Here is a 26,462-nt window from a genome sequence, read left to right as displayed (position 1 = left end):
CACGCTACACAAGAACTGTTATATTTTTAAATACAATTGTTATGATCTTGGTTTTTCTTGTTTCAGCAGTTGTCACAGATATGACAGGGTGTTTCTTAAAGATCTGCACCAAATGTCAAAATTTGAGAATTAGTCTATGACTGTCAACGTGCTTGTGGTAATATAACATACGTTTGTCAAACAGTTAAACTAAGGAACAATCAACACATATTTTCTGTATACAATCATTTTCATTTTATATTTGACTTTTTTCACAAATATAGAAATATGACAAACTTTACTGTATCAATGTTCTTAAAATAGTAATGACACTACCTCTCGGCTTTGCCTGACAAACATGTATAAGGTTATAGACTAGACAGAATAATTTTCACTGCCAGAATCTGACAAAACTAGTGCTAAACTAGTCTGTCTGGGTTCTCTATCAATGTGCCCAATTATAGAAGTCTTTTTTAAAACTTTACACTGCATTAGAATTTTCTTTCCCTTGAAATTGCATTTAAACATATAATGAAAGAGAACAGGGTATCTATTTGCTCACTTTGGCTATTTTACATTTTTTGTGTGAGCAAATGGGAACATCACCCAGGCTTTTACCTCTGTCTGTCCGGAGACGTCACTCAAAGACACCAGAAATGATCATAATGTCAAGCTGACCAACTGGAACTTTCTGTGTGGTACCGCTTGATTTACAGGGCATTTACATTTTTAAGGAAACTTCACAGAAGAGCAAGAGCAAAAAAAAAAAACCTGGATATGCTCTGCAATTTATCATCTATTTTAAGGATGGTCAGAGCCTCGGTTCAGCTCCGAGATGCCTTGCTCAGCAGGCCCCTGGAGAAACCCCAGTCTAAGGTGCGCAGGAGACCCTGGGGGACACCAGGCCACAGCCAGCCGGATCTCTGACCACCTCTCCCCTCCTGGGAGAAGAGCAAACTGTGTTCATTTATTCCACCTGCCAAAGCGCAAGAGTAATGCGCAAGGACAAACAAATGAACAAGATGAATGTGAGAAACGCACCACAGGCTCCTTGTGCTGGGCTTGGAGGCGGCCAGTACCCTCATGTGAGGCCCCAACTCGAGCTTGTTGGACTCCAAAAGACACGCAGGCTTCAGTGTCCCTTCGAGGATTAATTAGGCCCCTGTCTCTGTGAGAAGGGAGCAATTACTGCATTCAAGTCCTGAAAGACTAAAAAAACAACATTTTGTTTCAGTAGTAACAGAGCACAACGATATATGTTTTAGCGCAGAAATAGGCCTATAAATAAGGCAATGGAAATGTATTTGTCGTCATACCTTCAACACATAAGCCTGTCAAAACAGGCTTTGACTGTTGCACCATTTTATATTACAGGTTATTTGAAATAGTCTTTTTAAAGCATCTGCCACTCAAAAAATACTTTTCTCCGCATGCATTATATACAGCTGCTGAACTGGTACTAATGGTCGTAATTATAAGCATTATTTTCTGTAGATGATGAGTCTATTTATTAGTTGCTACAGTATGTCTTTAAATATCTTCCTTAATAAGGAACATTATATCCAGGATTAAGTGCTTGGTGGTAGTGATGTACTGTGCTTTATTTGTAACTTCCTGTTTATGCTTTTGTACATGATTAACTCAAGTGTGTACAGAGGATTTTAACACATTGTTTTCCTCTTTACAAAACATACAGTATTCACCCATTCCTTTTAAAGTTTTCACACATTATTTCATGCTTTCATATTAAGATGCATTGTAAGGACTGATTAGCTTGAATATAAATGATCTAACCTTATGCACTGAGCAGGAATTAAAATATGCTTATATTTTCACCAATTCCTTTCTCCGTACCTTGATACTCAATTCATTCTGAACTCAAAATATACAAATCCATGTGCTTCAGCCATGAGAAGAGCTATTACACTATTTGCTGGAGGTATTATGTTTCCTTCGGCTTCTTGTACGTGAAGAGAATGCAGTGTATAGTTTTTAGCCTGGTCCCTGGCAAAGGACTATTGTAGCTGCCACTCCTCTCACTTATGGGGTGGCTCTGTGGCTCAGGATCTGCGCCTGTGGCTGGAAGGTTGCCGGTTCGTATCTCGCAGCCGGCAGAGGAATCCTACTCCATTGGGCCCCTGAGCAAGGCCCTTAACCCCAACTGCTCCAGGGGTGCTGTACAATGGTGGACCCTGTGCTCTGACCCCAAGCTTCTCTCCCTGTCTGTGTGTCTCATGGAGAGCAAGTTGGGGTATGCAAAAAGACACATTCCTAATACAAGAAATTGTATATTGCCAATAAAGTGATCTTATCTTATGAGATCTAACCGATAGAGGCTGGAGGAGGAGGCAAATTCAAACCTTTAGAAAGAGCAATTGCTTAAACTTCTGTACCTTTCTCAATACCTGAATGCTGTTATATTCTAGTTATCCAAGGAGTTACTAATACTTACCTGACAATACGATGATGCATGTATTAGGCAGTAATCAAACTGTCATAGGCATGCTTTGAGTTGGATGTAATATATTGCACAAGGTGACTTTATCTGAGTTATTGCTTTGCTGGACTTTTGGGGGAATTGCGCTTTAGGGAATTATTCATTTTTCATGGAATGGTGCATCTCACTTTTTCTTTCCTGAGGACATTGTGCTCTGTTTTTCAGTTCTTACTGATTGCAGCCAACAGGGATAACCCAAACTTTCTTACATTCCATTTCCGCCTCTCCAAGCCATTTTCGATTTTGCCACTAGAACCACCTTGCAGCACATCCATCCACTTTCAGAAAGCTGCTTATTCCTGGAGAGGGTTTCAGCAAACCAGAGCCCATCCCAAAAACATGGGACTCAGTGAAGGAATGCAAGCAAGATTGTGAGTCCTATCCAATGCAGGGCATATACCGACAGAGAAGCACACAGGGATAGGGACAACATAGAGGACTATTTAATCTAGCCAGCATGTCTTTGGAGAGTTGGAGTAAATCAGAGCACTAGCAGAAAACCCATGCAAATATGGAGAGATCATGCAACCACCACACAGAAGGTACCCCAGTCAGAATCAAACCCAGGACACAGGAGCTGTGAGGCAACTGTGTTAATTATCAAACTATCTCCTCAAATAAGACTTGAAACACTGTTTATATTGGAATTCCAGTATTTAAAGATTTCTGCACCTGCCCTCCAAATTGTCTTAAAAAAAAACGTTTCAAATAACATTTCTAAACTGCAGTTCTGCAGCATGTGTGGTCAGACAGGAAGTTTAATTGCATCTCCAAGTGCCTGATCCACATGGCTTTGACCAACATCAAAATACAGCACCCTGCTGACACAGGCGGTCTGTACCCTCTGAACAACGTAGAAGGGAGATGCCATTAGACATAGAGAAAGCCCTTAAAGACCTCCCAGCATTTTTTGCAGATACCTTAGCTTATTTACAGTTTTTGAAAGTTTTTAATAATTTAGAAGAAAGATTGAGAAGTAGTTAATTCTTACAATAGGCCCCTCGTGGCATAACATCTTTTATAACCACTTCTCAAGACCTTTAATTAAAACATCCCGAATTTCTTGAGACCTTGCAGTTTTTCCTCACTAAATTCTGCTTCAGCACTAATTTTTCTTTGGAGAGAGTGTGAGCCAAGTGAGGAGGGCATGTCCAGTATAGACTCATTAAATGAAGCCTTTGTACATGGGAAAACAACAGAAAGAGGGTCCATTTCATTTTCCAAAATATGCAGAGCTGGATTTTAATTTATTAAACAAGCCTTTGGCTGCACCAAATGTACCCCTTACTAAGCCTCCAGATGAGACCTGTGTCTATTAAGAACAGTGAAGTTGTCAAGCTGAATTATACCTGAAAGCGCATGAGGTTAATAAAAGGGAGTATAAATCGTTCTTTTTCATTTAAACATGACATACAGTATTATTAGGAAATGTTACATGTTGAGTTTATTGCATATAATTCACAATGAATATGAAAATAGATGGCATATGCAATTAAAATCTGTAATTTTCTGCAGTGTAACAACTGGGTTAAGGAATTAAGGTGGTAAATATACTGTCTTTGAGGTCATATACAGTAGATCTTCAGAAATTAATATCTGCTTCAGAACCTAAGCTCAGCAATTTTGTCTAATTTTTTCCCAGCTCTGGCTCTTTATTACATTAGTTCCCTTCTGTGTCTGAGAGCAAATGCCTTCTCATAGGAAATACTCCATAATGCTAGGACAGTCCTTGTCCTTGACAAGCACAGTGTTGCTGCAGCTGTGGCATTTTAACTGTCATATTCTTCTTTTGATTACAACGCCTCAGTGTAAATAGACAATTAAACAGACGTCTGATTTTTTCACATAACTCCCCCAAGCCTTCGATATGGCATATAGAGCATGAGGGGATAGATAACTTAAGTTTGACTGCTGTTTATATTTGCATTTCAGTAACAGCAAAATGCAAACTGCTGCAGGCACAGAGAGTAGATTTTCCTGTGTATTATTATCATTCAAGAACTTTTTCTCCATGTTGTTTTCTGATATTTCTTAAGGTGTTGTTGAATCTCAGTAGCAGTTTTTTGTAGGACATAATTAATTGAAAAACAAATGAAACTCAGCAGGGGATGAAATTATGACAAAGGTTTTTGTTTTAAATAACTGACAATATTAACCTACAGTATATTAAACAATATTAAGATAGTCTAGCTCTGTGAAGCATAAAGTAAACCATCTGGAATCATTTTCCTAATATCCAAATTCTGGATGGCACAATGGCAGGACACTTAGCGTTCAGTTCAGGGGTCCTGCATTCAATTCTGGACCTCGGGTGCTGTCTGTGTGGAGTCTGTATGTTTGCCCCATGTTTGTATGAGTTTCCTCCCACAGTCCAAAGACATACTGGTAGGTTAATTGGCTTCTGGGGAAATTGGCCCAGGTATGAATACTGTATGTACTGTACCTGCCTGTGTTTGTGTACAGTATGTCTGCTCTGCGATGGATGGGCGTCTTTTCCAGAGTACACCCTGCCTTGCACCTGTTGCTTGCTGGGATAGGCTCCAGCTCCACTGTTTTGGGAAAAGCGTTTTGAAAGTGGATTGTTATCTAAATCCCATGAACAGGATGGGATTATTATTAAATCCACTGTCTGAATTCTCTAACTGCCTCATACACATTTCTTATATTGAATAGATATAGTGATTCTGGAATGAATCAGCTAGAAAATCTGTCAGAAGATTAAATCCCCTCACTACAATTTTGTGGTTGTTCTTTTGTCTGAAGTAAAAATCAGTATGCTAACTGATGCTGTCAAATCTGATGTCAAATCGTACAAATAATCTTGATTTTTTGCTGGTACGTTTTTTCATCATTACAGCCATTGACACAGTTCAGACAGAAACATTGACTTTTCTGTCTAATGAAAGAGAACCATCATATTGTTTTTGTTTTGTTTCTGGATGAGTACTTCAAAGACACTCCCAGAAGGGAAAAAAAGTCTCAGAATTTCTACAGATGTATGTCAGTGGAAATATGTGTCAATACCAGAGAATGTCTGATGTTTGTGGGTCCCAAGTTTGATTTAGGACTTGGATACTTTCTGTGTGAAGTCTGCATGTTCACCATGCTATTGTGTGGATTTTCTCCCAAACATATGCAACACATGCTAATTAATTAACTGGTGTCACTGAATTGTCTCTGTGTGCTTGTGTGTACATGTGGGTGACCTGTGATGGTCTGGCATGCTGTCCAGTCCCTTGTATCATCACAGGTTTGTGTTAATGTGGTTCTAAAGCTGGGGTCACTTGAGTCAATGCAAAAATTTGTGATAATGATTATTATATTATTATGGTATATTATCATTGTAACTCTATATGCTCATGCATAATATTGGGTTTTGTCAATATTTTTGTGAGCAATCAATTTGGAATTATATTAATAAGGAATAAAACCTAACATTGTTAGCAAATAAATTAGTAAAATTTAAAAGATAATATTTAAAGAGTTTGGATTGAAAATGAATTAATGCTAAACAGAGAATACAGATTAGGGATGAATACTCAAATTGGAGTAATCTAATTAGCGGAGTACCACAGAGATCTACACTAGGACCACAACTCTTTTTACATATATCGGTAATCTATATTCTGGTATACTGTAGTTAGTAAATTAGTCACATTCACACATGAAAGCAGAACTGAAGGATTAACTAACACTGCAGAATCAGCAAAAATCAAAGACTGTGCAAACACCTAGAAAACAATGTTTAAAGCAGACAAATGAGGGATTTTGCATACAAGTGGCAAAAACAAACTATAAATAAAAACAGGAAACTGAGCTGGAAGAGGCTATACAGTATATGAAACCTCATAAGTTTAGAAAAACTTTAAATTGAGGGATGTTTTTGTAAAAATATAACACACTAGTAAGACCTCATTTAGAATATTGTGTACAGTTTTGGTCACCACATTATAAAATATATATCTGCATTGAAATCAGTCCTGAGAAGAGCAACCAGATACAGTCTAGAGCTGAAGGAAATGTCCTTCACGGACAGCCTGAAGGAGCTTAACCCTTTTAGTCTTGAACAGAGCAGAGTACGAGGGGACCCAATACAAGTATTCAGACTCCTCAAAGGCACTGACAGTGTGAACCCAGCAGTGTTCTTCAGAATCAACAGTGAAACACGAACCACGGAACCCAAGTGGTAACTATGTGGAAGTGCATTTGAGAACAAAAACAGGAGATTCTTACACAAAGGCTTGTGGGAGTCTTGGACCAGCAACCCAGCTACAGGATGTTGTTGAGGCCCCAGGTCCTTTCAAGAACCAATACGATGAGATCCTGAGATCCTGAGATCAATGACACTCCAAACAGTCTCTCATTTGTAAAATGTATTTGCTTTTTTACATTTAGTAACTAATTTAGTAATTAACTCAATTTATAGGGTAATGAAAATGGGTTTAATTAGTACTACTTGGAATATCTGCTTGAATGTTGGGTGCTCAGCCTGTTTTTCACCTTGGAGTGGAATACACTAGAAACAATAATATTCTTGGATGTTCTCATCTTTTTTTCCTGCAGATCGGTGGATAACATGGATTGTCTCCATCTAGTGGAGAGAATTATTTTATTTTGAGAAATAACACTAAAGTAGCCTGAAACACAGAGATGAATACAAAAACTATGTGAAACTGTATCTATGTACAGTGTGTACATACAGTACAGTTGCATCTAAAGAAGTAAATGTAATAATTGAGTGATGAACTTATCTGTGGAGAAAAAAAAACATGTAGCTCCAAAACAGTTTTTACAATTGGTGATAGGTGATTTGAAAAGGCTCTGAAAACAGCTTTTACTGTTAAGTCTCTATAAACTTCCTGTTTCTTTTAAAGCCTAAATATTCTTCAATTTGTCAACACAATCGCACTTAATGTGCCTAGGTTCCATGTATTGACATAGCAATAGTGAAAGGTAAAGTTAAAATCAAAAGAAAGGGACAATAAAGAAATATATTTTTATTAAAATATTTCTTTACAAATTAAATACATTTTCAAAACCACATGGAATTCCATGGTCTATGAAACTGAGTTTGAAATCTTCTGGTTTTCACTGAAGCTGACATCTAAATATCTAGTACTAATTGACTACTTAATATAACTACTTTTGGTTAACTTGATTCTACACTCCTGATATTCGAAAACATTCTCTAATTAAAAAGAAGTGTTTCCAACAACTTAAGTCAGTCCCTTTTCAAAATTCTTACCCTTATTTCTGATACAAAACTTCTTAATAAGGTGCTCAGTTTAAGATGAAGAGAGACAGGTGGAAATGACACTATCAGAAAAGCTCACATTGAGCTTTGTTTCCTTCTGCAGAGCTCCAGTTCAGGCAACATGCCTCAATGTTTTGAAAGTTCTGAAAGTCAAAAGTCGGTACAGGGGTGATATCCATTACAAATTCCATTTACCCTTTGAGAATCAGTAGCAAAATTAAAAATCTGTCCTGGATAGGAAACAGAAATCAATATTAAGACGACACAGTGTTCCTGCTATGCCAGGGTTAGCAACCACAAATCTGAAATACTAAGAATGTGTTAAAAAGACAGTCACAAAGCAGCTAAAAGAGAGAACTACTGCAAGCAGTTTTAAGTGATTGCAGTGATCTTTTCTTTGCTGTTTTTGATCTGGTTTGTGGTTAAAATGCACAGGTGTGATAACCTTCCTTGTGAAGGAGTTTAGAAAAACATGAGAGTGGGTGCTCACTTCTGGAGTAGTAATACGAGATCTGGACACCTGACCAGAGGGCTGTACAGTAGATTCAAATCCCAGCTAAAGTGGATGCTTTAACCTTAAGCTCTCACAATCCCTTTTGTATCAGCTGCTTACATTATGTTAAAACCTCTGTTTCTTAAATATTCCTTGGGCTTTGCAGAGGTCAAAATGGCAAAACCCTAACTTCACAAACTCTACTATCTCTGAGATAGCAGATAGTACTAAAAGTACTACCTCTGCTGCATGACTTCAGGTTAACACCAAGTCACGTTTCAGTGATTTGTACTCTTTCCAGCTGAGACCTACTAAGGCAAATTGATTAATCTATGCAGCCAATTGATCTATAATTACATTAAGACCTTTTTTTCAGCTCCCAAGAAGTTCGATGGTGTTAGAAATTAGTATCAACTCTGTCTGGCAGTCACACCTCATCTCACTCAGGTGTGTGGGCCGTAAGTAATTAGTTCTGGGGTCCGCTGCAGAATATAGAATATTCCCTTTTCAGTTTGAGTTTCTTATACAGTAATTCCCACCTCTCTCAACACTCATAGGTCATCTAAAATATTAGACATTTAGATAGAATTAAGGGAGCAACCACTCAGTACGCAAAAAGAGTGGAAACTGGAGGCATTCAGTTTGCGACATTTCTCTGCAAATAAAAGCCTGTGTCAAAGTATTTCTAATGTTTAATCAAGAAGTTCAATTATGCCTATGAAGTAGTCTGAATGGTTAATAGAACGAAATTGAAACTGCAAGATTCAGTGGAAAAGACTTACTCCAGGATAAGGACTAAAAACTACTGGTTTAACTAATGGGATCCCCAAACAAGACAGGTGTGCCAACTCAGAAACTAAACTCTTACTCATATTCTCAAATGTGGGAATCCTATTACTTCAAAGGTTTTTAGCAAAAGTAACAAAACCTTCCAGATCAAATGCAAGTAAATCAATCAAAACATGGTTATTACAGAAAATACATTTCTTTCATTTATGATTTCTCAAAAGACAACAATACAGTCCAGAAGGGTTTATTAAGCTCTTGCAGTGACATGCCACATTGGACCAGGAGAAAAGGGAACAATCAATCAGATCCATTACTACACATTTTATATAACATAGAGTTACTTATTTATCAAATGTTTTTTATCTTAAGTGACATATTCGTATTTCTGGACAAGCGACACATTAATACAGTGTGGTGAAATGTAAGTACACCTTACATTTATTACTTAGAATTTATGACTGCACATATTTAAACATTTGTGACCTCACCAAGTCCTAATAGTAGAAAAATCTAACCTAATCTGACATCATACAAAAATTATTTTTCATTATTTAATTTTTAAAAATCAGCCAGCATTCAATACCTTTTTGTGAGAAAGTAAGAGCACTCATAGTTTTACCATCTCAGTTAAGAAGGTATGTACAATCAGGTCTCCCACAACTGTGCAAAATGATTAGATCATCATCATTATCCATCTGTATAAAAATCAGAAACCTTGTCAGTTTGGTATTACACATTCAGGTTTGTGATAACATAAGGTAATTTCTTCGTAAGTCCATCACCATCATGAAAAGATTGAATAAGAATGGCTTTCATGGGAGCAAAGCCAGGAGGAAACCCTGCTCTTCAATTGCTTACATTTGCAAAACAGCACTTCAATGAAAAACAAGACTTCTGGAACAATGTGTTCTGGGGAAGAAACTTATACCATCCATCAAGCACGGTGGTGGTGGGGGGGGGGGGGGTGATGGTTTGGGCCTGCTTTGCTGCACCAGGACCTGGACGCCTTGCTATCCTTGAGTCAACCATGAATTCCATACCATGCCAGAGTAACCTAGAGGAAATGTGAGACCATGTGTCTAGCCGCTAAGTTGAACTCAGAGTGCATCAGGCAACAGTCTAATGATCCAAAACCTAAGCAAATCTTCAACTGAATGGCTAAAAAAGAAAAACAAAAGAGCCAGCAGCCATATCACCCTGCAACTCACAACTGGCAACCCACTGAAGCTAAGCAGGTGTGAGCCTGGTCAGTACCTGGATGGGAGACCTCCTGGGAAAAACTAAGGTTGCTGCTGGAAGAGGTGTTAGTGGGGCCAGCAGGGGGCGCTCACCCTGCAGTCCATGTGGGTCCTAATGCCCCAGTATAGTGATGGGGACACTATACTGTAAAACAGGCGCCGTCCTTCGGATGAGACGTAAAACCGAGGTCCTGACTCTCTGTGGTCATTAAAAATCCCAGGGCGTTTCTCGAAAAGAGTAGGGGTGTAACCCCGGCGTCCTGGCCAAATTTCCCGTTGGCCCTATGGCTGCCGTCGCATCATCCAGGTGGATGCTGCACATTGGTGGTTACCTGTAAAGCGCTTTGAGTGGAGTGTCCAGAAAAGCGCTATATAAGTGTAAGCAATTATTATAAAATCAGAAATTTGGAATGGCCCAGTCAATGTCCAAACCTAAACCCCACAGAAATGCTGTGGTGGGACTTAAAGAGAACTGTGCTTACTGAACTGTAAGGAGGTGCGAGTCAGAAACCTCCTATTTGATGTGAGCGACTGATCAACTGTTTCTGGAAGCTTTTAACTTACATTATTGCCACTTAACAGGTACCACAGGTTACTGAACCAAAAGTAAGGCTGCACTAACTTTTTCACACAAAGTTCACACAAGAATTTTTGTGTGTTATTTGTCAAATGATGTTAGTTTTATCTACCGTTAGGAACAGATGAAGGTCAAATACTGTATGTCTTAATATTGTGATGCCCAACATGGCAGTGTGCAAATCACAGGAGAATTGACAGGGCTAGCAATCACTGAAGCAGGATCAGCTGTGCATAAATACAGTGCCGAGTAGAGAGGAAGAGGGTAATGACCAGGAATAGAGGCCAAAGATAAACTCTTCTGGATAACCCTGGTCTCTGCTTGGAAAGGCTGAACCTGTCACGTGTCTGCGGGCTCTTTTCCAGTGTGAGAGTTGGAAAACCCACGTTGCCTGCTGCAGTCATTGAAGTTTTTCCCAGCTAGGTAGCCAGAAGAGCTTTAATCTGCCATAGCAAAAGGCTGATATTTTCCTCAGTGCAGGTAACTAATTTTCCTCACCGTGGACGTTTTTCCCTGACAAGAGGCCAGAAGGGCTTTTCTGCAAGAGCTCACGGATATTTTTCCCAACATCCGGCTGAAGAGCCAAATTTCTGGCTACAGAAAATTATTGAATAAAGTCCCTCTAGTCTTGTATTTAGGGTATGTCTGTGCTCAGGCCTGCCTAGAATGTGTGCCTCTTTTGTAGGCTGCCCCATGTGGCATCACAATATGTTAAACCATAAAAAACTCTTAAGGGGGTGTACTTTTACCACACTGTAGCTGCAGTTACAAAGTCCTTTACAAAATCATTTCAGTTTTACTTCTCACCTAATTGACAAAGCACAAGGAGGTTCAGTGCCCTTCTTACTGTAACACAGTGAGTAGAACAAAAATGGCAAACAGGAACCATATGAAAATAAACACTTCACCATAATCACTGGACCAAGCACTCTCATTAGCTAATTAATCCAAACACATATGTATGAGCACTAATAGGATGAAACTTGGAAGACTTCGAGTACGACAAGAAAGCCTGGTCTTAGTCAGATCTACACAAAAAGTAAGGCACACGGTGTTCTGCAACTGTTTCATTTAGAAAGAAAATATATGTATTTTTAATAATAATAATAATAATAATAATAATAAACTTCCACGCCCTCTGCAGCCAGAGGGTGCTCCTTCTCTGTCCCGTCTCTCATTTCCGGTTCTTTGCTGTCCTTCCAGTGTTTCTCTTGCTCTGGGGCTATATATTTCCGGGTCTTTCAGTCTGCCTTCGCTCAGCATTGACGTTCGGATGTCCTGAGACCTGCCTAGCACCAGGTCGCCCCACGTTGCTACCTGAGGGCATAGGTTTCTATACGGCATTTCCTGAACAGCTGAGCCAGGCTACTCCCCGTCTCGCTGCTACGCATAGGGTCTTTTGCTCTCCTGCCATTCTACGGTTCGTCCTTTCCGACATCCGTGACATAAACTTTATTTTATATAGCGCCTTTAAAGGTGGCTTCTCAAAGCGCTTTACAGGATGACAACAACAATAAATAATAAGAATACACAAGATAAAACACAATTACAATATACAGAGGAGATCGTGGATGGTGGTACTTAGAAAAGAAGAGGGGTGAAGAATGGAAGCAGTTAAGTAAAAGCTATTCTGAAGAAGAGGGTTTTGAGTCTGGATTTGAAGGAGTTTAGAGAAGGTGACCCTCTGATATCCTTGGGGAGAGAGTTCCAGAGCTTGGGGGCATAACAGGAGAAGGCCCTGTCTCCCATACAACGTAGACGGGCTTGGGGGACAGTAAGGAGAGCAGAATTAGAAGAGCGAAGGTTGCGAGGTGGGGAGTAGGGCGATATTAGTTCAGACAGGTACTGAGGTGCCAAGCCATGCAGAGCCTTGAGCATGAGGATTTTAAAGTCTACACGGAATTTGAGTTTTAGTTTTTTACTCAAACTTAGAATTTTTTAACTCACTTCTTTCTTGCTATAAAAGTTCAACATTTTTTTTATCAGCACATAGATATTTCTTTTTGCTATATCTTGTATTTAAAATTATAGATACCTCCATAATGTGCACTTGAATTTGGTTCAAACTCAAATCATTCCTCTTTTATCAGTTCTTCTGATGCATGTCCTTCTTGAAAACCTGAAATTTGAGCTTGATACCTTGATCCTCTTGAATTTCACTTGGCACACCAGGAAACCTAGGAATTGTGGAAAGAAAAAAACAAACAAAACATATTATGTAGGATTACTGGGATTAAGAACTAGAATAGCTGTAGATTTAGACATTTTAAGATTTTTTGTTTTTCTATATACGATATACAATATTGAATTGCATTCACAAATGCTAATCAAAAAAGATGCTGAATTAATCCTCTAAAATACAATTCAGAGATGAGAACCCAAAGGAAATGTATATTATTTTGTATTTTTCTTCATTCATAAATTATCAAAATGAATTTAGGCACAGAGAAGACTACTGCAACTTTAGGATCATTGGTCTTCACAAGCATAGAAGATTAGAAGCCATCGTCTCTCCAACTGGAACCTGGGTCAGAGATAGTTAAGGTGCTCAAAGTGTTTTCCAATAACAGAGTATCGATTTCCATTTTAAAACGACCATTGTATGTGACTTTGATTTATATGAGAAAAATTGTGTTGTGCTTGGAATTGCAATAGAATAATAGTAGAACACAACACAACTGACATAACGTTGTAAAAATGAATCATACTAACACCACTTTGACATTATGACTTTGACTTTGACAAATTGTCCTGACCCATCTTGTTTGATGAAACTCAGGGAACTACAAAACCTACTACTGGGGTCTCCTGGGGGTAACGGCAGCTTACCCCTACACAGTATTCATCAACACCCATCAGAAATAAAAAGAGCTCTTACTCATCCTGCAGTTTGTAAATCTCCTGATCAAACTCTGGGAAGAACGTGTCACAGTCAAAATCTGCCATGACCTGAGTGAGGTAGATGTGGTCACACCATGGATGTTTCAAGGACTCCTATATTTGATTTAAAAAAATAGTTTAAAAAGCTATTGATCTGTAAGAACATAAGAAAGGTGAGAAATGAGAAGAAGCCATTTGGCCCTTTTAGCCCATTTAGACCAGTTAGTAGCCAATTGATCCAAGAAGCTCATCCAGCCTTTTCATGAAGGAAACCAGGCCATCAGCTTCAATCACTGGGCTGGGCAGCTTGTTCCATACTCCCTATTCAACGAAACATTTCTAATTTACCCGTTAAGAATTATTTAGAATAGAGCAGTTGCTTTTGTTTCTGGTTTGAAAAAATTACTTGATTACAATAAAACATTTTTATTTTATATAGCACCTATCATGATGCATCTCAAGGCCGTTTATGATCAAATCAGGCAAAAACAAAATCATGGGTACACAAACTAACACATTGTTACATAAAATCAAAAGCTAGTGAATAAAAGCGTGTCTTAAGGTGGAGTTGGAAAATGCTGACTAACTTGCAAGATATGATAGGAGCTTGGAGATTCTACAACCCTGGAGCAAGAAAACAGGAAACACAGACCTTCAGGGTCAACCAGGGATGAGAGCCTCATATTGGGAACTGAAAGAATGTCCAATGTTTGACTAGTCAGGAGTCAAACTATTTGAGCCCCTAATGGAGAGCAGCAGTGTTTTCATCTTATTCTAAACCCACAGGGAGCCAGTTCAAGTAAGCTAAAGCAGATACAGTCTGCTCTTGCATATCAGAGAGAATATACTTTGAATTGGTCACTCACGTCACTATTATATCTTAAAGTAAGGAAACCCTGTTATGGTTTCCATATAGTATTAGGGTTATGGGGTTTATAACAGCAAGCAGAATTTGTGATGAATTATGGGATGTGGAAGTATTGAATAGCATTAACCTTTTTTTTAATATCCAACCTCAATACTATAAAGGAGAAATCTCTAAAGAGACTTCTCATGTAATTCACAACAAATTCTGCTTCTTAAAAAATAACCCCTAAAAGGTGTTCCTTATGTGAACCTTATAAAAGATTAGTAGAAATACAGCTAGGCTACGCTGATGAGCCATAATAAGGGCACGACACTGGTCTGTCGCTGCTTATTGAAACTTACTATACACAAAGCAGAATTACACATATCTCTTTAAATTGAGTAAGAGGGGACCCTGAGCTCAAAACTCAAGCCAAGGTGAGAGTACACTTATACTTTTTAATTTCAATCAACTTTCCCTTAGTTTCCATTTCTATCCTTTAATGTTAATGTTTCACTATTGATTTTGAAAAAACATCCCTTAAAGCCTGAGTTTTTATTTGCTTTTCTCTGGACTGATTCCAGAGCAGTAATATATTTTTCTAACATGGTGGCCAAAATTGAACAGTACATTCTAAATTCTTGCACTGCACAATTTTAAAATAACATTCCTTGATTTAAATTCTATTGTTTCAAGGATGTTTTCTAACACACTGTTTGCTTGTTTATTGCTTTTGACAAGACGCCTCATTAAAGGTTAATTAAATTAATAAAATTAAAAACTACATGAATCAAGGGTAATGTACTGTATGACTGGAATGGCATTATAAATTAGATACATCTATTTAACCTAGAACAAAGAAGACTGAAAACATTGAATCTAAGAATATAATATCCTAAGTAATATAGATAGGATCATCCCAGAGGACAGTGTCACACTCAGTAGTGAAACAAAGACACAGTGTTTACAACTGGAAAATAAAAGGGAATCTATTTAGGACAGAGAATAGGAAACACTTCTTTACACAAGAACTGTGAGTACCAAGAACTGACAGGTGGCTGATGCCTGTGTCTGGACTACTTCAAGAAGTGGGCTCAATTACATTTTAGATTCACTCAGCTATGAAACTATTTTGTCACCTTTCTTATGTACTTATGCGAACACCCTTGGACTGAATACTATTTTAAAATGGATTGAGAAAACTCTAGTTTCATTTTAAGCAGTAAAAAGTGTTAATCAAATGGGCTAGATAGTTATTAATAAAGACATTTTGAGTAATTTCTGATATACTCACTTTATATAACTCAGCCCCACCTAAGATCCATATGGTTTCAATCTTATCACTGAGAGGATGGGTGGATCCTAACTGTATCACACTTGGTAAATCATGGCAGAGATAGTGAGCATGGTCTGGCACACAGCTGTAAAAAAATCGAGAGTCGAGAGTTAGACTTTTCTATCATTAAGCAAACTATATTGTATGCAGCAGACTTTAAATATAAATTTGGGTGTCATCAGTACAGCAATGAATTGAACCAAAAATACAGCCTTGTGGGGCACCAGATGTGACCAAACTTATTGGAGAGGAAAAATGACAAATTGTAACATTGTTTTCTTTCAGTTAGATATGATATCAAACAACAACAAAACAGTTCCAGCAACACCAACAGCCCTCTCTGATATACTGATCATGATGGTGTGTGATGGCGATCAACAGTATTGAAAGCAGAAGAAAGACAAGAATTGGCAAAAAAAACTGTCATCAGTAGATCATTAGTAACCCTCACAAGAGCTGTTTCTGTACTATGTATTCAGCAACTGAACTGAAGTTAAATACATCATATTTTACATATACACTTATTGGCTGACAGGTGAGCATGCATCTGAACAGCAACAATCCAATCTAGAACCTTTTCAAAAATAGTCAATTAAAAAGGAACAAGTAAAGGTTTATTCCATGCTGAAAAGAGAACAAATGAAACACATTTCAGGTATGGAGCCTTCTTAGGGTGTGTTAAAGAAGGCTCCACAGCCGAAATCTTGCGTTTCTTGTCTTTTGAGCATGGAATAAACCTTTACTTGCTCATTTGCAGCCTACGCATGCTGACGCAGCTCCCTACTTGAACTAGTAAATCAAAATATTGGCTGATAACTACAGAGTGGCACAGTGGTACCATGGTTAGCATTGCTACCTCACAGCGCTGGGACCCTGGGTTCAATTCCTGGGGTGCAGTCTGAGTGAACTTCCTGTTCTTCTGGTGTTCATATGGGTTTCCTTCCACAGTCCAAAGACATACTGGCAGTTTTATTGGGTTTTGGGAATATTGGCCCTGGTGTGAGTGTGTATGTGTCTGTGTATGCCTTGAGATGGACTGGAGTTTTCTTTAGGGTGTATCCTGCCTTGGACCCATTGCTTGCCATGATATAATTCGACCCTTCAATGACCCTACATTGGGTAAAGCAGTTAAACTATGGATGAATTGACTCCTGAACAGGGTTAGTCCAAGTTCTGCTTTTTTAACATAGGCTTCGCAACTGCATGTTTAAGGGCCAAGTTAATCATTCTGATTCTTTATTATCTATGGATTATATGTGTTACCAAGGGAAACAAAATGCTAAAATTTGAACATAGCAAAACAGTGGAAATAGGATCCAATATCATGTGGTGGGGACAGGCTTAATTTATCATTTCAGACAGCTGCTGAGGAGGGGCTGCATGAAACTCCACAAGATGAGATGCACTAAGTTGGAGAGTACATAAATAATTCTCACAAAACTCAGCCTGACCCAGGAGTTTATCAGCTTTAGATGACAAAATCTAAGAAAAGCAGTTGCATTAGGCAACAGACTCTTGTAGGGTTCTTTTCTTAATTGGATTTAGGAGATGCTAACTTGTGGAAAAGAAGTTATGTCTTCCCTTCTTCAATCAGAATCACAATATTGCACTGTGTGATTATTAGTGCATTCGAAGGGAACTAAATGAAGAGATGGGCCAGTGTCACCTTATCTACAGTGCCTTGCAAAATGTATTCACTGCCTTCCAATGATGCATTCACATTTTTAAAGTGAATACTTAAAATATTCACTTTTATAAATAAGAGGGTGAACACTTTTTGAAAGGCCTGCATGTCCCAGTTTTTTGTTTTTGTACCGATTCGAAGTTTTCATGGGGCAAAGCTGGTTATTGTATTCAAGTGGGGTGATGTTTTAACACATTTTCAGCAATTGTCTGCATTTTTTTGTAGAACTAACAAAATCTAAAATTCCACCCATAGTGTAACTGTACAGCATAATGGAATCCTCATGTCTAGCTAACTAAAGGCCCTTGACAGAAGAACTTTTGAGTAGTAATTAAAATCTCAAAATCACAACAAATAACTAGATGACAGAAAAGGCCTGATTCAAGAAGGTGCAGGTCACTGAGAGGCCCCCGAGTCTGATGGAAGCACCTTTGACACTAAATACAGTTCTAGGTATTTTTGGATAAGTCTCTACCAATATTGCTCATCGGGATGGTGCACTTTTCACCCATTCTTCATTCCAAACTTGCTAAAATTCTATCAAGTTGGTTGAGAACCGTCCATGAAAATGTTCAGCAATTTTCAAGGGGTCACAAATTTTTCCATCAGATTCAAGTCAGAATTTTGACTGAGCCACTCAAGGACATTCACTTTTGTCTTGATAACCCACTATACTGTATGTAGCTTTGGACGTGTTCTTGGGTTATTGTCGTGGTGAAAGATGAATTTTCATCTTCAGGATCACAATTCAGTTTACTTAAACTGTACTTTTGTGAAAGGATATGACCTTTGTTTTCCCCAGGAGCATAGTATTTAATGGTGGTATCATCAAATCCTTTTGATCTGGGATACAGGGAATCACGGAACACAATGTAACGGAAAACTGAGATGAAAAGAATCTACACTGCAGAAGCAGTAGAAGACTGAGAAACTGTAAGGATTCTCTTGATTATACAGATAATTTATATTAGTTTGTATAAAGGAAACATTGTCAGTAAACTTGTATTGTTGATGTTACCGTGGAAATCTAGATTTTGCTGGTTAACAGTGAAGAGTCTCAAGGAAGCTAGAGGGAAGATGACAGTCCGACTGCCAGGCTCCTCTCTCTCTGTCAGATGACTTACCCCATGGTCCTGCTCAAGACCACATGAATGCAGTTCGCCAGGGGATGCAGACTCTCTGGGAAGGATATCCAGCACTGTTTCCCCCAAATCAGCAGGTTTTTCTTGTCTGGGGAAGCAGAAACGTGAGGGATGACTGTCACACCCATTAACTTGAGTTTAATGCTCAGTGCATTTCAGAACATCTTCAAGCTTATTTAACTTCAGTTCTGGTTTTCATTTAGCTGGCAACATAAAATCTCTTGTTTTTTATTCTAGTTTTCATTTAAGGCTAAAAACAAATCCTGGGCAATATATCACAAAACACAATCTCTGCTACAATCAAAGCTAAATGTGTCAGTGTAGCCATGTCAGGCTGACCAAGGTCAATGCTGAGTCAGAACAAGTAATAAATAGAAATTTTAAAAGAATGTGTGAGTGAGACAATGGCTCTGGGGATCCTACACGTCTCATCCAGTAGAAACTACAGACAAGAGCTCACCGGTGTGAACACAAGGCCACGCCGTTACTTGAACACCCAGTGGAAGCACAAAAGAGCATATTTAATTCACATATTCAAGGTTCACCAGGGTATTGACAGGAAACTACCACAGGCTACAGCAAACGTTGATGTTTCAATGTGTCACAGGTCGATCACAGGTAGAAATATAAAGGAAGTCCAGTTTAAACAGAAAACGGGAGGCATGTCTCTCCACAATGAGTAGACGGGGTCTGGAATAAACAATCCAGCCATGAATTTACTGGAATCCATCAATAAACAGCTGGACAAAGCAAGCAAACAAACATGGGACAGACCAAACAAACTCCTTTGGTTTATAATATTTGTTATGTTGTTTTTCTAAAGGCATAAGCTATAGCAGGGATCAGTGGGATGAAGAAGCACTCAGCTCACCAAGCACAAAAAGCCTGTGTTGGGTAGCTTAGACTTTGTGGTTAGTTTTAGTCTTCTAGCAACACAATAGTCATAGTGTCAAAATATTGGATTCTTACAAATGTCAGCAGAAGCCAAGCAATGCATGTACGTTTCTCCCTGGTAGGACGTGGGGATGTACAGTAGAAGTAAGTTTCAATGAAGATGTGATTGTTACTTCCATATAATGTATGTTTCTATAAACAAAGGCACTTATTTACTCAAAGGGTTGTGGGAGTACAGAAGAAGCTCTCCTGCCATTTTGTTGAAGCTGATTCTCAGGCTTCTTTCAAAAAATAGCTGGATGAAATCCTTGGATCAATTAGTTACTAACTACCAAACCAAATAATAGGCAAATTTACATTATTTTAAAAGAAACTCACTATGAACTGTTACAGATAACACAGTATAAGCTTCTGAATGCCATTATAACTTCCACCTGAAAAATACCTAGTCGTGTTCAGATGCATACAGGATATATAAAGCTACTTGTTTTCAATATGTGATTACAGTAGAGCCCTTGGTATTGCCTGGAATTTAACATTTGGGAATTCGCTTATTTTCAATTTGATCACGCTGATAGGGTTTTGGATGGAAAAAAAGCAGATTGGTATGAAACGGAGCCAAAGGTAGTTAACCGCAACTTTCAAATTAGCTGCATAACAGACTGGAATCATGAGATTAATCTAGTTAGTGAGTGAGCCTCTATCTGCCCCCTGCCCTAGTGCCCACATTATATGCCCAAGGGATTCATGTTGTTTATTTTAGCTGGTTACACTCAGTTTGTGATTACTGTTGTTTGTTTTAGTGGATCAATGTTATTTTATCATATAAAGAAGGGTTACTGTAGTACATTATATGATTGTACAGGGGTGAATTTAGTTATATACAAAATAATAATACATATCCTTACAGTTAAATAGTGCCTTTTTTGACACCACTCAAAGTGCTTACGCAAATTTGCTGTTCACGGTGGTTCTCTGCATCAAACCCTCTTGAATGTCGAGACCCTACTGTATTTCAAAAAGGGTCTTATAACACTCCTGAAATATATTCTTAGTTCATAAAATTTAACCTGGCACTTTCAAAATACAATAGTGTTCTCCCCTTTATTATCTTTATTACTGAAACAGTGTTTTAAACTTAAACTGAACTTACAGTATATACAATTCTACGAAGAAAGCACTTAACTATGATATCCAAGTGTTACCTGGACTGGAAACAGAGGTGATGGTGTCCAAAAAGAATTTAAATTCCTTCCTGTTGGAAAAAAAATATAATTTAGTAGTTTATAAGTAGTATAGAAAATACACTTTATTGTAGTTTTGAAAATACAGTTTAGTAGTGCAATTAATTTAATGATGCAATTCTAGAACACCAAGTCTCAATCAACAGATGGGAGTTTATACAAAGCTCTGCAGGAAATCCTGTACATGCAGTAATGCTTTTTGAAACTGCTCCACAGCTCACAGCAAGCTGGATACTCATGCTCTCCAAAAACACACAATTTTAACATTTCTTTTACAAACCTTTCCTGAAATTGATTTTTAATGGAAAAACCAATTTGTAAAAATGCAGTCCATCATTAGTTTTTTTTTCAAAAGCAAACATGAACCGAGTTTTTTTTTCCTTGCATGCAGTCTGGGAAATTAAAATCATGCTTTGTGTAGGAGTTTTCTATGCTCTTTGTATGGTTTTGGCACTGGTATGGCCTCTGCTGTGCACCACATGACAATGAAATGTTCTGGAGGTAACTGATCTGCTGTAGTTCATTGTACAGGATTTTTCAGGAAAACCTTGGTTCACTTTCAAGGACAGAATGCATTTAATATCAACAGGAAGGTACCCTATCACAGATCACTCTCACTCTGGCCTGCCGTTTTTGTACACAACCAGGGGTGACGTGGCTTAATTTACACCATTATTAGCCTCACTGTGAAAATGGCCAAGTGCTCGCCGAGCTCCCCGTTATTGTCTGGATTGGCCTTGGCCTAGTTTCTTGTGCTCTGGATTTTGTCTTTTTTATTTGAATCTGTCACTCTCTGGTGCCTCGAAGTGTCTTCCATTAAGGTAGGGCCCTTGGCTTCTTTTTTTCGAATACTCCTCTCTAACCACATGTTTGGCATACTCATTTATCTGGGCCATTTCTACAAGGGATCTCATCCATGACTCCCTTCCTGGTCATCATTTGTGTATGAGGTATTTACAAGTACTCGATGACCCCCTCTATACCTTGAACTTGTCATGATTATCCTGGAATCAAAGACTCATGGGCATTCATTAGGACTCTCAACCTCCACTTTATCAAAATAGCTTCATATTGCCTTCAACTAGATGGTCTCAATGAGTATTCCACGACTCAGAAGATCTGCTGCCACCTTTGCTTGACAACTCCCAAATATTGATCTGGATGGCCCAGCTTGTCATACCATACTTCTGTCCCTGTGCTCAATGAGCTTTTCACCTGTTTCAGATAGCAACAAAGTCGTCACAACTGTCTGCTTTGGCTGGGTTGAATCACCACCTTCACCAAGATGCATGGACACCAATCCCAGTCAGTAGACATCTTAGACATTTCTGAGCAGGCCACAGGGCCCTACTATGATAAAAACTATCAACCCTGACCTATGGATAGGACAGACTACATCAGAGGCTACCACCTTCAGTTTCACAGCAGTGACCAGTGGAGGCTGCCAGGATTTCCCATTTTGAGGGTTGGCTTCCTTCTTATCAGCAATACATTCCTTCCCTCACTGGAGCAAGAATATTTATTCAACACAACTCCTTGATCCAAGAAATGGTGGCTCTCTGTGGCCGATTTTGAATCTGTGCACCCTAAATCTCTTTTCTTTAGTTGTTAATGCACCTCCACACAGGTTCCATTTGTTCCATGTTTTTTGTGTTTCATTGCTCATTCTGAGGAACTCTACTGTGTTGACTTCTTCAGTGCTCTAGAGGATTCTGAATACATGTACAGTAGGTCCCCTTGTAGTCTAATTTTTTAGAGACTAAAATGATTAAGATTTTTCCACCTGTCAGTGCAGGACATAGCCTTAAGCCCAATAATGAATTTGGTTGCTTTTCTCCAGATGATCCCAGAGCAGTAATATCTTTGTTGTAACATGGGATGGGGTCTTGTTCTATCTTAACAGTACTCAATTCATGCAATATTTGCTGGACAACAGGAAGGCTCCTTCTACATTCAAAGTCAAGCCGCAGTGACATGTTAGGGCCCCATTAAATTTGTCCAGCATACTAGTTCAGCAGAGATCAGTCATATGGCACTACCATACTACAGGTGTGTGCCTGTCTGTGTTTGTGTCTGCCTCGTGCCCGTTGCTGGCTAGCCCGTTGCTGGCTAGGATGGGCTCCGGACACCCACAACCCTGAATTGGATGAAGCGGATAGAAATGGATGGATGTATGAATGAGATGTTAAGACACTTGTTCATTTCAATATAATGGAAAAGCACATACTCACATTTCAGCCCTGCAGTACATGTGACGGTGCATTGTTATTCCAGTTCCAGAATGAGACATCTGACTTTATTCTTTTCCACAGAAACGAGATGTACTTTATAATAATCACAATTATGGTATTTTAGGTATTTATTTTCAACAGAAATAAAAATGTACAATACTCAAAGGTCAACATAAATCAGTTTTGCTGAATGGGGATTTAGCTGGGATCAACACAATGACTACTAAGTGCATTTTAAAGGGAAGTATATCCTTCCAGAATAAAACATCACAATCCTCTAACACTATTCATAATGTGCTCAAACACCAAGCATGACTTTTTAGACAACTAATTTTTATAATTATGTCATTGACACTCCAAAAAGTTTAATTATTAAACGGTTTGCAAATTAATTTAAAGCAAATTATTTAGTTTGGATAAGAAACGTTCTGTAAGCAGGAATGGTCTACACAAATCCTTACTACTATAACAAACAAAGTCTGTTCTGTCTGGCTTTTGTGCACAAAACCTTACTTTTTAACCACGGCACATACATGACATAAACTGTAAATTGTGTTTGTCACCACTTAAATGAACAGGCCAACTTAAATTGCTATTTTATCATATATTCCTGACTTATAAATTACTAAGGACTGGATACACAGCCACAATGTTACTAGATCCAAATAAGCAGATTTGGGATTTTTTACATCTGTACTGAAGCGACCCAGAACTTATTGTTTATACAGTAATATTTACATGCAATGGGACATAATATTTAGATTATTTATATATAATTATTGTTTCTTATTTATACATTATTTCATGTCACTCTTTTTACATGTTACTCTGCCTTACACAACAGGTAACGAGGAAGTTCCCTAATACTTGTGGTTTCCACAAACAAAATACCTACAGCTACTTCTGAAAAGTAGATCTGCATGAAAGACATACAGAAATATGGCAGGAACTCATTCGTGAATTCAAGCAGTTTCATGAGTGCGTGCATGTGTTTTGCGTACAGTATCAAAGACAAATGCAATTCATTACAGACAGCAGCAAATACTATAGCATCATGCTGCTTCAATTCCTCTAACCCTTTTCCAACGCACGACCACAAACCATTTATTGTGCATTACACAGGACATAACGCAGCGATATTAAGTTGCAATTAAGCTGTGCTCTGTTACTTACGGCAGACTCCAGGGTAAAATCCCGTCTTTCCCAATCCCCATGCCGTTACAAGCGGCAGCGATCAGCCTGATCGATTTGTGATGAACTTTGCCTTCACGGTCGCTCATCTTGCCAGTTCAAATCCCCACCGACCGTGTTCCGCTGAGCAACTTTTGTAAAACCCTCTGTGCAACAGACTAATCCGAGAAGGGGACTGCACAGCCGAGCGCTTTCGCAAGATGCCAATATTTGGGAGGAAATAAATGCGGATGACGCGTGTGTCCTATCACGTGACCTTCTCCGCGAAGGTTACGTCATGTAATTATTCTCACATTTTGCTCAGCAGCACATAACTGCAGTTTGCAGGATCGTGTCTCGGTAGCTGCTTGCACCTAATTTTTATATACTTGCTATGGACTCTCATGGCAATTGTGTAAAACTTTGACAAATGAAGGTCAGTTTGACAGTAGTAATGCTTTAGAGGGGGTTTTAAATGCGATACTTGCAGTAATATTGAATTAACACGTATTGTCTGAGCACATGCAGTACAGTAGTTTAGAAATACGAAATTGCAATATTTACCTAATACTTTAAGAATTCAATAGTGATGCGATGTTTTTTTTTCTTATTGCCGAACGATATTTAGTTTATTATTTTTAAAAAAGGGACAGAACTATTTATAGAGGTATTATATCGACAATTTGAAGCTCCTGGATACACGCAGCGAATAGCAAGATCGTATTTACTCAATTCTTCCGACGACTTCATTCATCTGTGAATAGGAAAACGCTGAAGCCAAGTTTACTATCGGTTTTAAAATGTAATTTTAAATCGCGTCACCAAAATAACCCACAGAGCCTCTTAAATCATGTACCTTTTATCTTTTACATGTTTCCCTCGTCTTTGCGGAGTGTGTCTCTTACATAATGTCCGAGAATGGACACAATAACCGGAAAATGTTATCTAGTTTTCTAAAAGGCCTAATAAATGAATGGCACACATTTAAAGTTGTCTTTTATAGTTGTCTCACAAACTGATCATCAAAATATCACTATGCTTGTATTTCATAAAATATTAAGCCCGGCGAAAAGAACAAAGACACACTTGTCAGGGGACCCTGCTCTTCAGCCACAGCCATCAGTGAGTGAGGCACAGCTGAGCAGAACATGGTGATTATTGTGTAAAACAGATCAAACTATGGGGAGCTCCTAGGCAGGAGTAGGCACTAAAGAGCTTCATCTGATTGATGGTGACCTGACAGCAATGATGCGACAGTAATAAGTGCTGGGACCTCATCTGCTGCAGACTCATCCTGACCTGACGACATCCCAGCACGACAGTGCACGTCCTTACACCGCTCATCTTACATCAGCTTTCTTGCAAGCAGTTGTGACAGTAATGCTGTGGATGCCCAGGTTGTCACGCTTCAATTCCAGTGGGATTAGCTGGGATGAAGTGTGGTACCTAACCCTGGAAGACCAGTGAACTGGCACATGCTTGCCCAGGCTGTATGAGACAAATGGCACACCATCGCACAAGACACGCCCTACAACCTGGTGCAAAGCATGCACATGCACAGTATTGTCCCCACCGGTGGCCCCTGTGGTGCATCTTATGTAAGATCCCCTGCCGATGAAGAAATGCCAATCAGCATAATGAATAGAGCCATATTCAATAAAGTGTCAGTGCACCTGTGACAAAAAGTGTAATTTTCCTCATGGTAGATTTGTTGCATTTATAAGTGATATTTCTTTTAATGCTCAATATATACAGATGCAGCCATTCAAAATGAGCGGGGTATGCTGCGGTACAATGCGGTGGGCATGTCGCATCGCCTCGTTCCAATTCTAAAAGTATGCTTTTGTTTAATCCGATAACGAGCGTATTCACAGAAAAGATTAAAACGATCACTTTTCACAAAGTATATAAACGTACAGTAATATGGTCAGAAGGAGCACGTAAAAACGTTTCAAAATAACCACATTTAAGACTTTGATGCTTAAAATGTTTAGGGAGAAATGTATTTTTTCTTTAAAACACCAATACCAGCAATATACAGTTTACATGATATGTTTATGTTCCTAAATTAATATCATTTATGACCTTCAGATGCATCATGCTCCTATTTCTTTATAGGCTCAGCTACTAAAATTTCCCTTTAGTGGCAAAATTCCATTTAAATATTCAATACTAAGCAGATGAAAATGTGCACAGTAAAGAGATTA

General features: G+C 38.6%; 1 protein-coding gene and 1 long non-coding RNA gene across 4 annotated transcripts; one reads left to right on the top strand and one right to left on the bottom strand.

Annotated features, from left to right (window-relative positions):
• LOC148655329 (dihydrofolate reductase) lies at positions 1 to 24,488 on the bottom strand. 3 transcript variants are annotated; one of them, XM_088645854.1, is made up of 8 exons: positions 24,259 to 24,384; positions 23,981 to 24,001; positions 23,086 to 23,178; positions 20,816 to 20,865; positions 18,699 to 18,804; positions 15,849 to 15,975; positions 13,706 to 13,821; positions 12,883 to 13,004 (listed from the first exon to the last, which is right to left on the bottom strand). In XM_088645854.1, exons 3-8 carry the CDS (start codon positions 23,142 to 23,144, stop codon positions 12,914 to 12,916), a joined length of 549 nt encoding a protein of 182 aa, XP_088501980.1. In that variant the 5' UTR covers positions 23,145 to 23,178; positions 23,981 to 24,001; positions 24,259 to 24,384; the 3' UTR covers positions 12,883 to 12,913. The 3 variants fall into 3 exon arrangements, with proteins under 3 accessions (XP_088501978.1, XP_088501979.1, XP_088501980.1); XM_088645852.1 differs by lacking the exons at positions 23,086 to 23,178; positions 23,981 to 24,001 and adding an exon at positions 1 to 1,188 and having other exon boundaries at positions 12,863 to 13,004; positions 24,259 to 24,488; XM_088645853.1 differs by lacking the exons at positions 23,086 to 23,178; positions 23,981 to 24,001 and adding an exon at positions 6,837 to 7,955 and having other exon boundaries at positions 12,863 to 13,004; positions 24,259 to 24,488.
• A 102-nt stretch (positions 24,489 to 24,590) lies between these two features.
• On the top strand, positions 24,591 to 25,940 carry LOC148655328 (uncharacterized). The gene is made up of 2 exons (XR_015941244.1): positions 24,591 to 24,691; positions 25,317 to 25,940. It is a non-coding gene; the product is annotated as an uncharacterized LOC148655328 (long non-coding RNA).
• Positions 25,941 to 26,462: the final 522 nt, after the last annotated feature.

Source organism: Lepisosteus platostomus, chromosome 9 (genome assembly GCF_059453375.1).
Source record: "Lepisosteus platostomus isolate fLepPlt1 chromosome 9, fLepPlt1.hap1, whole genome shotgun sequence".
NCBI classification, from domain to species: Eukaryota; Metazoa; Chordata; class Actinopteri; order Semionotiformes; family Lepisosteidae; genus Lepisosteus; species Lepisosteus platostomus.
The sequence above is the reverse complement of the archived record's forward strand: the minus strand, read 5'-3'. Positions and strand labels throughout refer to the sequence as shown.